Source organism: Pseudorca crassidens, chromosome 17 (genome assembly GCF_039906515.1).
Source record: "Pseudorca crassidens isolate mPseCra1 chromosome 17, mPseCra1.hap1, whole genome shotgun sequence".
Taxonomy (NCBI): domain Eukaryota; kingdom Metazoa; phylum Chordata; class Mammalia; order Artiodactyla; family Delphinidae; genus Pseudorca; species Pseudorca crassidens.
In genome coordinates this window covers 73,227,750-73,240,171 of record NC_090312.1, presented here as the reverse complement: position 1 = coordinate 73,240,171, position 12,422 = coordinate 73,227,750, and the positions used below count along the sequence as shown (strand labels likewise).

Below are 12,422 nucleotides of genomic sequence, written 5' to 3'. Positions count from 1 at the left end.
ATTCTTTTCTGGTTCCTCTTTGAAAAGCCCTGCATACCTATTAACCTGCCCAAAAGTCCCAACTTTTATTCCCACGTGAACACAGCTTTTTGTTCTGTTCTTTCTTAGTGTGGGATTCTTATATCAGTCCTCTTCTCATTCTGTTTTATTGGGCTGCCTGGCCACTGGATGATTTTGCAGAATTTTAATTGCTTCAGTTTTACAGAATAAATATACCTTAAATTTACAGTAATAGGGTTGCTTTTTCAAAATTTTACTTCTGACCACTTAAAAATAACATCTATGAACCTTCTTCATTGCTTTCCAGAGGACTCTTTAGAGCATATATATGTTGGAGAGGCAGTGTGGTATAATGGGTAAAGGTCGTAAAGTCAGACCACTGCTGGTTCAAATCCTGACTCCACTACCTGGGGTGGGTTACTTCATCTTTTTTTTTTTTTTTTTTTCGGTACGCGGGCCTCTCACCGCTGCGGCCTCTCCCATTGCGGAGCACAGGCTCCCGACGCGCAGGCTCAGCGGCCATGGCTCACGGGCCTAGCCGCTCCGCAGCATGTGGGATCTTCCCGGACCGGGGCACGAACCCATGTCCCCTGCATCGGCAGGCGGACTCTCAACCACTGTGCCACCAGGGAAGCCCTACTTCATCTTTTTATGCTTCATTTTCTGCTGAGTTTCCTCTCAGTGGGGCTGTTGTGAGGAGCAATCAGATTGATACAAGTAAAGCACAGTCTGGTTTATAATCTTGCTTAGCCACTCAATGTTAAATATTGTTAGGTTGCCAGTTTGATTTAGTTTGAAGAAAAGGAAAATCTTTCTTAAGGAGAGACAATGTGGAATAGCAAACTAATACATATAGATTTTGGAGTTGAACAGATTTGATTTGAACCCTAGCTCTATTGCCTATTTGCTGGATACTAGCTAGGGCAAGTGATTTAATCTTTCTACGTTTTTCTTCACAGCAATATATTCATTTCCAACCTATGACTTTAGCTCGTTTTTCCAGAGAAAATTGAGGCAAACAAGTGTGATATCTTTCAAACTTCTGCTCCCATACCTGCTTGGCTTTATTTTTAGCAAGACTGAGGATACATGACAGTCTGCATCTGTGTCCCTTTTCTGTGCTCTCAGAGTGTACCATGCATACATCTAAAATCATACTTAGCCAACTATTGAAGGTTCTATATTGCTTATCATTCAACCGCATTAGGTAAGTTCCTTGCAAGCAGAATTTTACCTTTGTTTTTCTGTTGCTTAATGCATAGTGAAAGCTTTAATAAGTGTTTGTTGAATGAAGGAATAAAAACAAATTTGAAACAAGTTGTTAATGTATTTGATTCAGTTTATTGACTGCCTGTGCAGTGCTGGGTTTTTTACACTCATCTCGAATCCTTAAAACAACCATATGAAGTGTTGCTAGCTTCACTTCCTAGATTAGGAAGCTGAGGCTCAGATAATTTAAACGTGTCCAAGGACCCGAGGTAGAGAACTGTACATCTGTACAATTTGTAGTCATAGGAGAAAGGAGAAAGGATCTCCTGACAGAAGCTTTGGCCTTACAGAGAGGAACGCAGCAAGTGCCAAGCAGCAGCCTACCCAGGAGGGAGCAGAGTGAGGAATTCTGTTTCCTGATCCCTTTCTTTCCACCCCATGTCCTGCCAGTGCCTCTCTGGATGAAATCAACCAGCAGCTAGAGGGCAAGGGAGCCTGTGGGGTGCAGGCTTTAGAGGTTGGTGCCCTGGGGTGTGGAGCAGGGTGGAGATGGATCTGAAAAGGAAAATAGAGAATATCCAGTGCAGACTTCCTCTTTCTGTCCGTTAGTACTCACTCACCCTTTGGGCGTAAGGCTCCTGTTCCTAACTCAGGGGAAACGGAAGGTCCTCTAGTCACTGCAGCCAGTTCATGCGTGCTCCCCCATGGAGGCACTGCTAGTGTTCTTTGTGTAATGTAACAGAAAAAAACTGAAACAAAGCTGCTGTAGTCTCTGCGTCTGTAGCTAATCTTTTGGCTCAAGTTGGTAATCATTCCTTTTTTTTTCTAGTACTTATTTTACGTTCCCCTTACCCTCTGCCAGGTCAGTAGCTGCTTACCAGATGTCAGGGATTATGCTTATTTTCTCCAGCAAAAATATCCCATCTGGAATTGCAGGCGTGATTGGCATCACCATCTGGTTAAATTTGTAGTGATCCGTAGTCATGCTCTAAGGTCTTTTGCCTTTGGTCTAGGTAAACAGGCATGCCAAACGGGGATGTAATAGGAACCAACGCCCCTGCATCCTTCAAATGTTTGATGATGGTACTGGTTTGTGAGCTTCTCCAGGGATGGGGTATAGTTATTGGTTTGCTTTCTTTGTGGGGAAACGGGGGAGAGTTCCAAGGGCTTCTTCATGGCCCTGTCTTCCCTAATGGCTTTTATGACAGAACAGGGAATCAATGCAGGGATTTGGCCAGTTACTAAGTATATCTATTTCCACTAAAATTCTAGGACTAGGGAAATAACCACAGGATGGGCCTGTGCTCCCCTTGGACCCACCATGAGACACCAGGGTTGACTTTATCTCTCACCTCCTCGCTGGAGTGAGATGGGTGCTCTGACTGGTGGACCACGTTTTAGGTCTCCTGGGATTAGTGTCAGTTCAGAGCTCGTGTCCGGTAACCCTTGGAAAGACTACACATTTGTCTTTCCCCAGTGGACAGTCACCCTTGTGAATGGCTGCTGGTACCTCTTAGGTAAGGTCTGGAGAAAGCTTGGTGGGATACATCTGTGGCTGTGTGTAGGGCCACAGCAATCTTACACTCAGTCCTCCTTGGTCTAACATCCTGTGAATGTTAGGCTCCTCTCAGTAGGCTTTGAACTTCTTTCGGGGCTCTTTTGGCACCTAATTCCCATTAGGAGGCCATGAGGGGTTAGTGGGAGTAGGTGGTGAAGAGAAGTGGCATCCCCTTGTGAAACTACTTGAAAGGGTTTTATGGGGGGTGGGTTAGGAGGCTGCGTCTTCTCAGAGGGCTGTAAATTGCTGCTTTCAGCAGACATGTTCAGCGGAATGTGGAGTTCAACATTCTTAGCCTCATTTGTATCTGCCCCAGTGCTGCATCCATGATTTAGGATCATTTGACTTTGCAGGGTTGCATGTTTAATTGGTTCTGCAGCCCTTATCATCAAACTGTGGCTTGATCCTTAGCCCTGTCAGATTAGCAGCTGTTAGAAAAAAAGGACTCCTTTATAACAGCCGTAGATTTTCCACTCATCTGTTTGGGAGTTCATAACTTCCAATTTGTCGTTTGCTTGGTGCACATTCTCAAAGACCATCAGAAGCAGCCGCAGCCCATGTCACAATCTTTGAAATCAACATTTTCATCATCTACTTGGACTTACAGCACCTTGCTCACCACCTTTACTTCATCCTGGGACAGGGAATTTGAGTGATCTTGGTATCACTATGTGCCAGATTATCAGTTTCCCCTCCCCTCCCTCTATAGGAAGGTTATCAGGATGCATCAAACATGCATCCCATTTTTGAGGGTCTGTGTCCTGGGGTCATTCTTGGTAGCAGTTACCACGTCAGTCGTGACACACTTGAGTAATTGAAGGGACTCGAACAAAGGGACTATTTACTAAGCTGTTGTGGGCAGAGGTGACAGAAGCAGCAGCAGCAGGGCGTGGTGAAGCACCCCTTCTAACAGTGTTTGGAAGCCGTACTACTCCCAGGCCTTTAACTGTAGCTGTGGGAGAGGGGTCACCTGGTGGGGACTGTGGCCTTGGGTGGAGAAACCGCTGCCTGTTAGAAAGGGAGGAGGAGAACTAAATACGTCCTACCCTTCCATCTCCTGCTAGTGCCTCGCATTGGATGAACCCAACCAGAAGACAGAGGGCAAGGGCAGGAGGCAGGCTGCCTCAGTGTGAGATCCACAGAGGCCCGCCTTCTGGGCCATGGTGGGGGGAGAAGTGTGGTGTTGGATCTGGAAGGGCAAATGGGGACCATTTAGCACTCTTGCCAGACTGGTATTTCTGGCCCAGATTTGAGTGTGCCCCTTGAGTGCTGGGCTCTACATTTAACCACCTGCTGTCCACGTAGGCTGAGATGTCCCCTGGGCACCTTGTGTGGACAACTTATCCTTCCCCCTCAGGTCTTTCTCCGTCGTCTGTTCCTGATGCCACTTAATGTCATATCTTAATGTCCGTTCCATAGGGAAGGCCTGAGGCGTGATGTTCTCCTTTAGTTCTGCTCCTCCGGACCACGCACGGTAAGGCACAGTAGGCTTTCGAGCGCGTACGTAAATGTAGTACCAGCAGGCCCTACCACCCCCTGGATCCACATTCTCAAGGGACAGGTGTGGCTAGTGTAGCACCATAACCTTCACTCTCTCATCATGTCTGCTGCAGATGGAGCAGAATGCGCTGGTGTGGGTCCTGGGGCTCCTGGACAGGGCTCACCTGCCTTTGAAGAGCTGTGGTTCCACTTGCTCTGATTGCTTAGCAGAAGAGCACTGTGCCTGGAGGACAAGGCTCTTGTCAAGATGGTGCCCTGGTCTAGTGGAGGTGGGGGGGAAGCTACTCTTCTGAGGTTTTAGGGTATTCTAACTTGTAACAAATGCTGCACCCTAAGCTTAGGAGGGGACCATGTTTTCTAACAACTAATTTAACTGCATATAAATCCTTCCTGACTGCATTTCCAGCAGCAAATCCAACAAAGTAGGCTTTGAATCATCTCAAAGGAACCACCTTTGTAATCAATTAAATTTCATTATACCTGGTTATTTGATGTCTGCTGATGGATATTTGAAATCGTTACTTGAATATAATTTATTTGCAACTGTTAGATCAGTCACAGTGACTTCCTGAAATTAATCACCGAGGGAACCTGGCAGACTAACCCTTTAAAAAGTATTATTTGGTGTCAGTGGAGACTGGGGGCTACTGTGTGTAGCAAAGGTGACATCATTGTGACATCTTGAGCCCTTTGTCCGTGGGTGGGATGATAATATTAGCATAATTGTATTTGTTTTGTATGAAGATCTACTGTAATATCTCTGACCAGGGGTCCAGTGCCTGAGAGTTATCCATAGTTGTTAAAATGCAGCCTAGCACAGTGGGTAAGAGTCAGGACCCTGGAGCCAGACAGCTTGGCTTCAAATCATTTAACCTGTCTGTGTGACAGTTGCCTCACTTGTAAAATGGGGGGTAAATAATTAGCTTACCATACAGGTTCCTAATCTGAAGCAAACTTCACCTGTTCATCTTGATGCTAGAAGCTTGAAAACCATCCTTTGAAAAACCCTGCTCTTAAATCCATCAAACTAGAGTCCTTTTAGTTGAGAGTCCTTTTAGCCCTTAGTCCATATGAGCCATGGTGTATAAACTCCCGGAGTTTCTTAGTAGAAAAGAAGGTAGATGGGATGTAAATGTTTGATTGTGACTTAGCTATTGACAGGGACATAACAGAAACTGTGTTTCTCACCTGGGCTGAGACTTTTGATCAAAGGTAAATTCCTGGCAGAATAAGCATAAAATGGGTTCTGTGAGCAAGGAATGGCAAATCACAGTATTTTAAAATCATTTTGCTAATTTTTTTTTTTTTTCTGTTGGTTAAGGTTGCATGATGGAATTTGAACATTACCTCAAGAGGTTTTATGTTTTGGATTAGCTAATTGTGTTTGTCCTCTGCTGACTATTTCTTCGGACTCACTTTTTGGTGTCCTTTTGAGGCAGTAAACTCAAAGGGATTATACCATGGACTACAAGGAAAGCTGTCCAAGTGTAAGCATTCCCAGCTCTGATGAACACAGAGAGAAAAAGAAGAGGTTTACTGTAAGTATGTAATGTAAAGCATATGGAACAAAATGGAACGTAGAGAATATTTCCAATTCTGCTGTTCTTCCTTAACCTAGAATGGCCTCCCCAGACTTTGCAGATATTACTTATCTTTCAAATGATATATCCTCCACAGTCTTCTCTGTGTACTATAATGGAATACAATTTCCTTTTTTAGTGCAGAGTTTTGCCTGTTTACCTCTCCCTTTGGAGAAACTTGTGAAACTGTCTGATAGACCATCTCACCAGAAAATGTGCATACGTGTGGTTCTGTGACACATCACATCTCAGGGGGTCAATGGCCTCCAAAAGTCATTGATCCCATGTGAAGAACCACTGTCTTGAAATTTCCACAGTATCTTTCTTAAGACATTTGTCATTTTCTATCTCCATTTTAGAAATATTTTTAAAGGAGTAGTCTAACTCATTTTTTCACCATAAAGGTAAAGTCCATTTCTAATTTTACTTTTTATCACCATGGTATCTACTGTAGGACTTTATAAAGAATAAGCACAATGAATATTTGGCTGAGTCAGTGTATCAGTGACTGCTATTTGGAGAATAGTCACTTTTCTAATTAGTGTAATGAAACGTATTATATTTAGTTCCAGTAGTCTTGTTAGTATATACAGAGATCTGCTGTCCTCCTCTCCCTGAAAAAAATGTCATTTATCGTGTCTGTAACTGATCTGGCCTTCCTTGTAAGGCCCCACCCACTGAGCAGTGTGAAGAAATTCATTTAACCCAATTCTGTTCAACAGTTTGAGCTAAAATTTAAGCAGTTCTTTTTTTTTTTTGCGGTACGTGGGCCTCTCACTGTTGTGGCCTCTCCCGCTGCGGAGCACAGGCTCCGGACGCGCAGGCTCAGCAGCCATGGCTCACGGGCCCAGCCGCTCCACGGCATGTGGGATCTTCCCGGACCGGGGCACGAACCTGTGTCCCCTGCATCAGCAGGCAGACTCTCAACCACTGCGCCACCAGGGAAGCCCTAAGCAGTTCTTTTAAGTAAAAATGCCCAGCCTGTCTTCATTGTGCTCTCTTTCTTTTATTTGAACACACACTCCTTCTCCAACTTGGCATCATGGTTTGTGGCAGGAGAGGTGTCCCCTTTCACAGTGTTTGTTCAGTTGATGACTGACCTCATGGTAGCCTGCTGAAGCCTTGGCATTCTTGTCATCGTTTAGATCTTCGCCATTCCAGGTGTAGAGTGACTGGTCTGGCAGACATCCAGCTGTGGTTGATCTGCCAGTCCTGGGCATTTTGTTGGCATCCACTGCTGGCATCTGCAGTTGATGAACTGATTTGTGATCTGCCCTTTGTTGGCTTGGCAAGGGTCGTGGTGATTGACTGCTGACTCAGCTTCCCCTTCGCTCGTGATGGCTGTAGACCCCACTGAAGCTCTGCGTGCCCTCCACCTTCTCTTGACTCAGGTGGTCTACCCTGGTCTCTGACCAGGGGGTCACCCGGCCCCTGCCAGCTGAGTGCCATGACAAGTGACTTTCAGCTCAGGTCCATGTCACATGGGAGTTGAGGAAAGCTGAGGAGTTAAACTAAACCCTTGGACCACCCCACTCTGCCTTCTTAACTAGGTGGGGTGGGGCCCCCCACTGGTGGTTTTCTCCCAGAGCCTCAGACAAGGAGCTGGAAACAGCCCTTCTGTCTTCTGTTCTCCCTTCCTTAATAAGCATACCTCCACACCCTGCATAGAAGCCCAGAGCAGAGAGATTGCAGTGTGTGTCTGGCCATTTGCCTCTCCTCAGATGTTGCAGCAATATCTTCAGCATTTCTTCCACATTCGTATAAGCCAGTTTTAGAAACATCATATTGATGGTAAACAAGAGGTCGGTATACTTAGCATAAGATAGTGGAGTGTGTGAAGTTTTCCTTCCTTCCCTCTCCTTACTTTTACCTTTGGACCATTCTCTCCTTCAAGGGCATAACCTCCTGCCAAGTTTGATGGAAGTTCATACATAGCAAATACAGGCGATGGGTTATCTCAGGTGTCCTTTTGTTTTTCGTGGTAGAGGTGTTTCCACGTCTTCTGTGAAAAGGTCGAGGAGGCCTATAGTGTCACTCTTACCGGCTGTCCCCAGAGGTGTCCCCTGAGTTCTCCAAGGCTCTATCCACATCCCCTTGTTCACTTCCTTCCTTCAGATGCTCAGATGTTGCCTTGTTGTTAGAGAGGGTTTTTCTGACCACCCTATATAAAACAGCATCTTCACACTCTGCCCCTTTCACACTCTGTCCTGCTTACCCTGTGTAGTTTTTTAATAGCAGTTATCACCACCTGACATACTTTGGGTTTATTTATGTGTGCTTCCCTTAATTTGTTCTTTGAAGCAAGAACTTCCCTCACTATTGTTTCACCAATACCTAGAACAGTATTTGTTGAATTGAAGTTGAATGAAAAGTAGGATTAAGTTCACATGTTAGTTGCTGATCACTGCAGTACAGTCCCCGGTCCTCAGGAAACTTGGTTCTACTCAACACAGATAGACCCGACCCCACCCAGCACAGACTCTGTCCAGCTTCAGCATGTCTGTGTATTATTGGGGAACAAAAATAGACACTGCGTTAACTATTCAATAATATATATATATATATTTTTTGCGGTACGCAGGCCTCTCACCACTGTGGCCTCTCCTGTTGCGGAGCACAGGCTCTGGACACGCAGGCCCAGTGGCCATGGCTCACGGGCCCAGCGGCTCCGCGGCACGAGGGATCCTCCTGGACCGGGGCACGAACCCGTGTCCCCTGCATCGGCAGGCGGACTCTCAACCACTGCACCACCAGGGAAGCCCCTCAATAATCATTTTATACTCTAGTTTTCGTGTGTCTTTTAAACGACTTTACAGAGAAATGCACTGTGTTCTAGGATGTCTTGACTTAAACCAAGTCTAAATTATACTTTCATTTATCCACTCAACAAATTGTCCTTGAGTTTCTTGTCTTATGCCAGGGCTGTTCTAGGCACTGGGAATACAGTGGGTAGCAAGAATGATACAGCCCTTGCTCTCAAAGAACTTACATTCTGGTGGGGCAAGACAGGCAATATATTTTTAAAAAACTTAATAAGATTTATTGTACTGTTATTATTGTACTGTTTCTGTGAAATTTTGTGCATTTTTGCAAATGAGAGTGTTTTTTAAAATTTGAAGAGGTTTTGTTTTTGCCTGTTGGTACTTTATTAGAACTTAATAAGCCCTTGTTCATAAATCATCCTGCCAATTAATAACTTCACAGGGCTTTATCTTAAGCTCCTGTAAATAGAGTTGCAGCAGAACTGCTTTGGCCTGGAACCTAGGTTTGGGTTCTCATCTTGGCTGTACTTGGGTATCTATGGGAAGCCAACTTATCCCACTGGGAAGTCAGCACAAACAGTGCTGTTTGTTCAAGAATCTCGTAATCATATAAACCTAAGTATCTGATCCTTCGGTAGCAGGCCTGCTTCCAGGCCTATCTGATCCTGAATGCTGTAGGAGATAAATCTGTAGTCTCCTCCTAAAAACATGGCTCAACTTTTGTCAGCACCCAGACTAGGTTCTTTTTCCTCTACTTCTGCACTCTCTCCCATGGGAGCAGTGTCATCTTATAAACGATTCTGATATCTTACACCCAGTAGCTTCCTTTAGGACAATTTGATGTCCTCTTAGTTAACACCAGAAAATCCTCTTACTCCTGTAGCTCACATAGGGTGCCTGGATGCTCTTTTTCTCTCTGCTTAAGTGATTCATCACTTATCCAGGTAACTGATACAATGACTTTGCTTCACTTTCCAGGTGAGACCTGATCCCTTTCTCACAGGGGGATATGGCTTTACGTTCTGGGGCCCCTCGTACTAGGGGCCTGTTAATGTGACCATATCTTCAACAATACTGCAGAATTCCTACATTATAATCATATGCAGTGTCAGGGAGATCTTTCTTCACAGTATTATCTATCTATGAACTGGTGAGTGTAGCTTTCCAGTCTTTTGTGGGAAAGGATAGTTTATACATATTTGTATGCCCGTCTTCTAAAATAAACCTGGTTTACTCTGTTATCTAACAGACTGTGGACAATTGTATTGTAAATATCTCTTTCCCCTAATCTTCACTGTAAAATAGTGAGATTGATAACCCAAGCCATACATCAGTGAACCTTTCCTCATATACCTGGATCCTTGTTATTTTTCTCTTTAGAAATTATAAAAGATCTTTGGGGTTCCAAATTGTTTTCTGTACATTGGTATGTTGAATTATATTCTGAGAGTATCTGTGGGACGAATTATGAGAGTTAATTCTGTATTATAACTGTTGATTTGATACTTGTTCTAGTGCATGGAGGGTTAGAAGATTTAGATTTTAGTCTCACAAGTCTGTGGACTTGGGCAAGTTACTTAACTTTGGGGGGCCATCATTTCCTCATCTGTAATGGGGGTTGTAATATTTATTCTGCTTATTTCCTCATAGGGTTGTTGACTGTGGTTATGTGAAATTATGTATATATGAAAATATTAAACACAGGTTAAGATGGTAGTAGGAAATCTGAGGATAAATTCTTAGTTTGAAAAATACTGTGTAAAAGATGCCCTGAAAGGAAGAGAACTAATAATTTAGTGTTTACTGTGTTCCAGGCATTCCTTTTGAAAATACTTTATCATTTCGTGGTAGTGGTTACTGCTGGGGAAGAAGAGAGCAGAATGGCATCCGTTGAAACTATAATGTTTTATTTTGGGGGAAGAAAATCTGAAACAAGAATGGCCAAATGTCAGAATTCAGAGTATCTAAATAATGAGTACATGGGTATTCATTGTGTTATTCTCTGAAAACTATGGAAATATTTCATAACATTTTAAAAATAAAACACTTTTCAACAAGATAAAATAAGTTTCAGTTGGTATACTTCTGTATCTTGGAGAATCACATATAAATAGTAATGTCTAATATCAGATTCATGAGTATGAAAGCAGGTTATTTGCATATGTAAATAGCTAATGTGCTTTTTTTGTGTGATCAAATTTTATTGTTATTTTTTCTTTCCACAGGTTTATAAAGTTCTGGTTTCAGTGGGCAGGAGTGAGTGGTTTGTCTTCAGAAGATATGCGGAGTTCGATAAGCTTTACAACACTGTAAGTAACAGTCAGTCTACAAGATTTTTATTTAAAACAAAACACCTGAGAAAACTGGAAAATGAGATTTATTTGATAATTAAATAATACTTATATATATCAGATAAGCAGAAAAGGGTAAGGGGTTCTTCAAAACATCCTGACTTTGGAATTCTTACCCAAAAGGGTGGAGAGAGGACTGTTGAGAAGTTTCAGATAAACTATTGAAGATATGAAAACTAAATATACAGCTTAAAATACATTTCAGTGTCATAGGAGATTAGAAATAAATCCTTTCTACCTACCTTTCTAATAATTGTTAATTATCATGCTCTTTGTGGTTAAATTGCCCAACTATAAGCTTTAGGTCTGAAAGTCTGTCATAAGCCTACCTACCTTCCATGGTTTCATTCTCTGTTAGAAATTAGTCTAAGGTTCCAGAGTTTAAGTAGCTAACACAGCTGAAATGAATATTGACTTTCAAAAGCCTGACAGTTACCTGAGATCATTAGTTATTTAAATAACTAAAACCTGTTTTATATATTCATAGTTCAGATATTATTTTTCATCCAGTGTTTACAGTTACAGTTTCTACCATAGGAAGCTAGAGCACCATGGTCATTTTAACACATCAGGCCAGATCTTACACAGGGACCAGTGTTTGTGGAGAGCATTGCCTTTAAGGTTATGCATACGTAGGAGGCCAGAGGACACTGCCTTTGTTGGTCATTAGAGACCCCAGGTTATTGAGACAGCTCTGGGTTCCAAGCTTTGCTTCAGTTAAGAAAAAAAAGCAATTGGGCCTCAAATCACAAATTTAAATTTCTTCTGCTCTAACAATAAATAGCAATCTCCTCATGTTGTTATTTTTAAAATAGTAGATTATTAGGCATCCTCCAGAAAAAACTGTTTCATATTTTAAAAGTTAACTTTTTCAGTTTTCTTATCCCTGTCTCTTGATTTTAAAAATAGTGTTAGATGGATATATGTCTATGGGTTATCATTTGTAAAATATTTTAAATATGGGGGAAGGTAAGCATATCTCAGTTAAGAGGTAAATTACTTCCTAAATGGGCCAGAATGAATCAAATGTTGTCTAGCTGCACAACTTCCTGTGTTTCCTTAAGTCATGAAAGTTAGGTGTTACTATTTGAGTATCTTTAGTTATAAAGGTAAAGTAGGAAAGTTTATTGGGGGCACTCCTCCCATATGATCACTTTAATTCTCTTTCCATCAAGCAACCCATGTTAAGCTTTTTGCAGAAAATTCTCCCTAATGTTAGTTGAGTCTTTACCATCCATCTCCCTTATTTTTCCTGTATTTCTCTTCCTTTTTTCATCTTTTTCTTATTTTCCCATTTTCTGTGTCTTCCTCTCTTCTTATGTAACTCCTTCCAATTCTGCCTTTTGTGGTGAGGCGCTAAGAAAAAAACAGGGGAATGGTATCAGTTGTGTTCTTTGAAACTACAGAAGTGAAGTTAAACTTGGACTGGATTTCTCCAAGTTTGAAAACACAAATTCTTTCC

The 12,422-nt window shown here is 42.6% G+C and overlaps 1 protein-coding gene across 17 annotated transcripts in view; it reads left to right on the top strand.

Annotated features, from left to right (window-relative positions):
- The window catches only part of SGK3 (serum/glucocorticoid regulated kinase family member 3), a 147,028-nt gene that overhangs the window by 90,066 nt on the left and 44,540 nt on the right, over positions 1–12,422 (top strand). For 5 of the 17 annotated variants that reach the window (XM_067712158.1, XM_067712156.1, XM_067712157.1 and 2 more), the window contains 3 exons: positions 4,187–4,241; positions 5,589–5,805; positions 10,835–10,918. In XM_067712158.1, the coding sequence (XP_067568259.1) occupies positions 5,728–5,805; positions 10,835–10,918 (162 nt within the window). In that variant the 5' untranslated portion in view covers positions 4,187–4,241; positions 5,589–5,727. Of the gene's footprint in view, positions 1–4,162; positions 4,242–5,588; positions 5,806–10,834; positions 10,919–12,422 lie in introns of those variants that run through there. The other 12 variants (XM_067712167.1, XM_067712164.1, XM_067712163.1 and 9 more) reach the window with 5 other exon arrangements.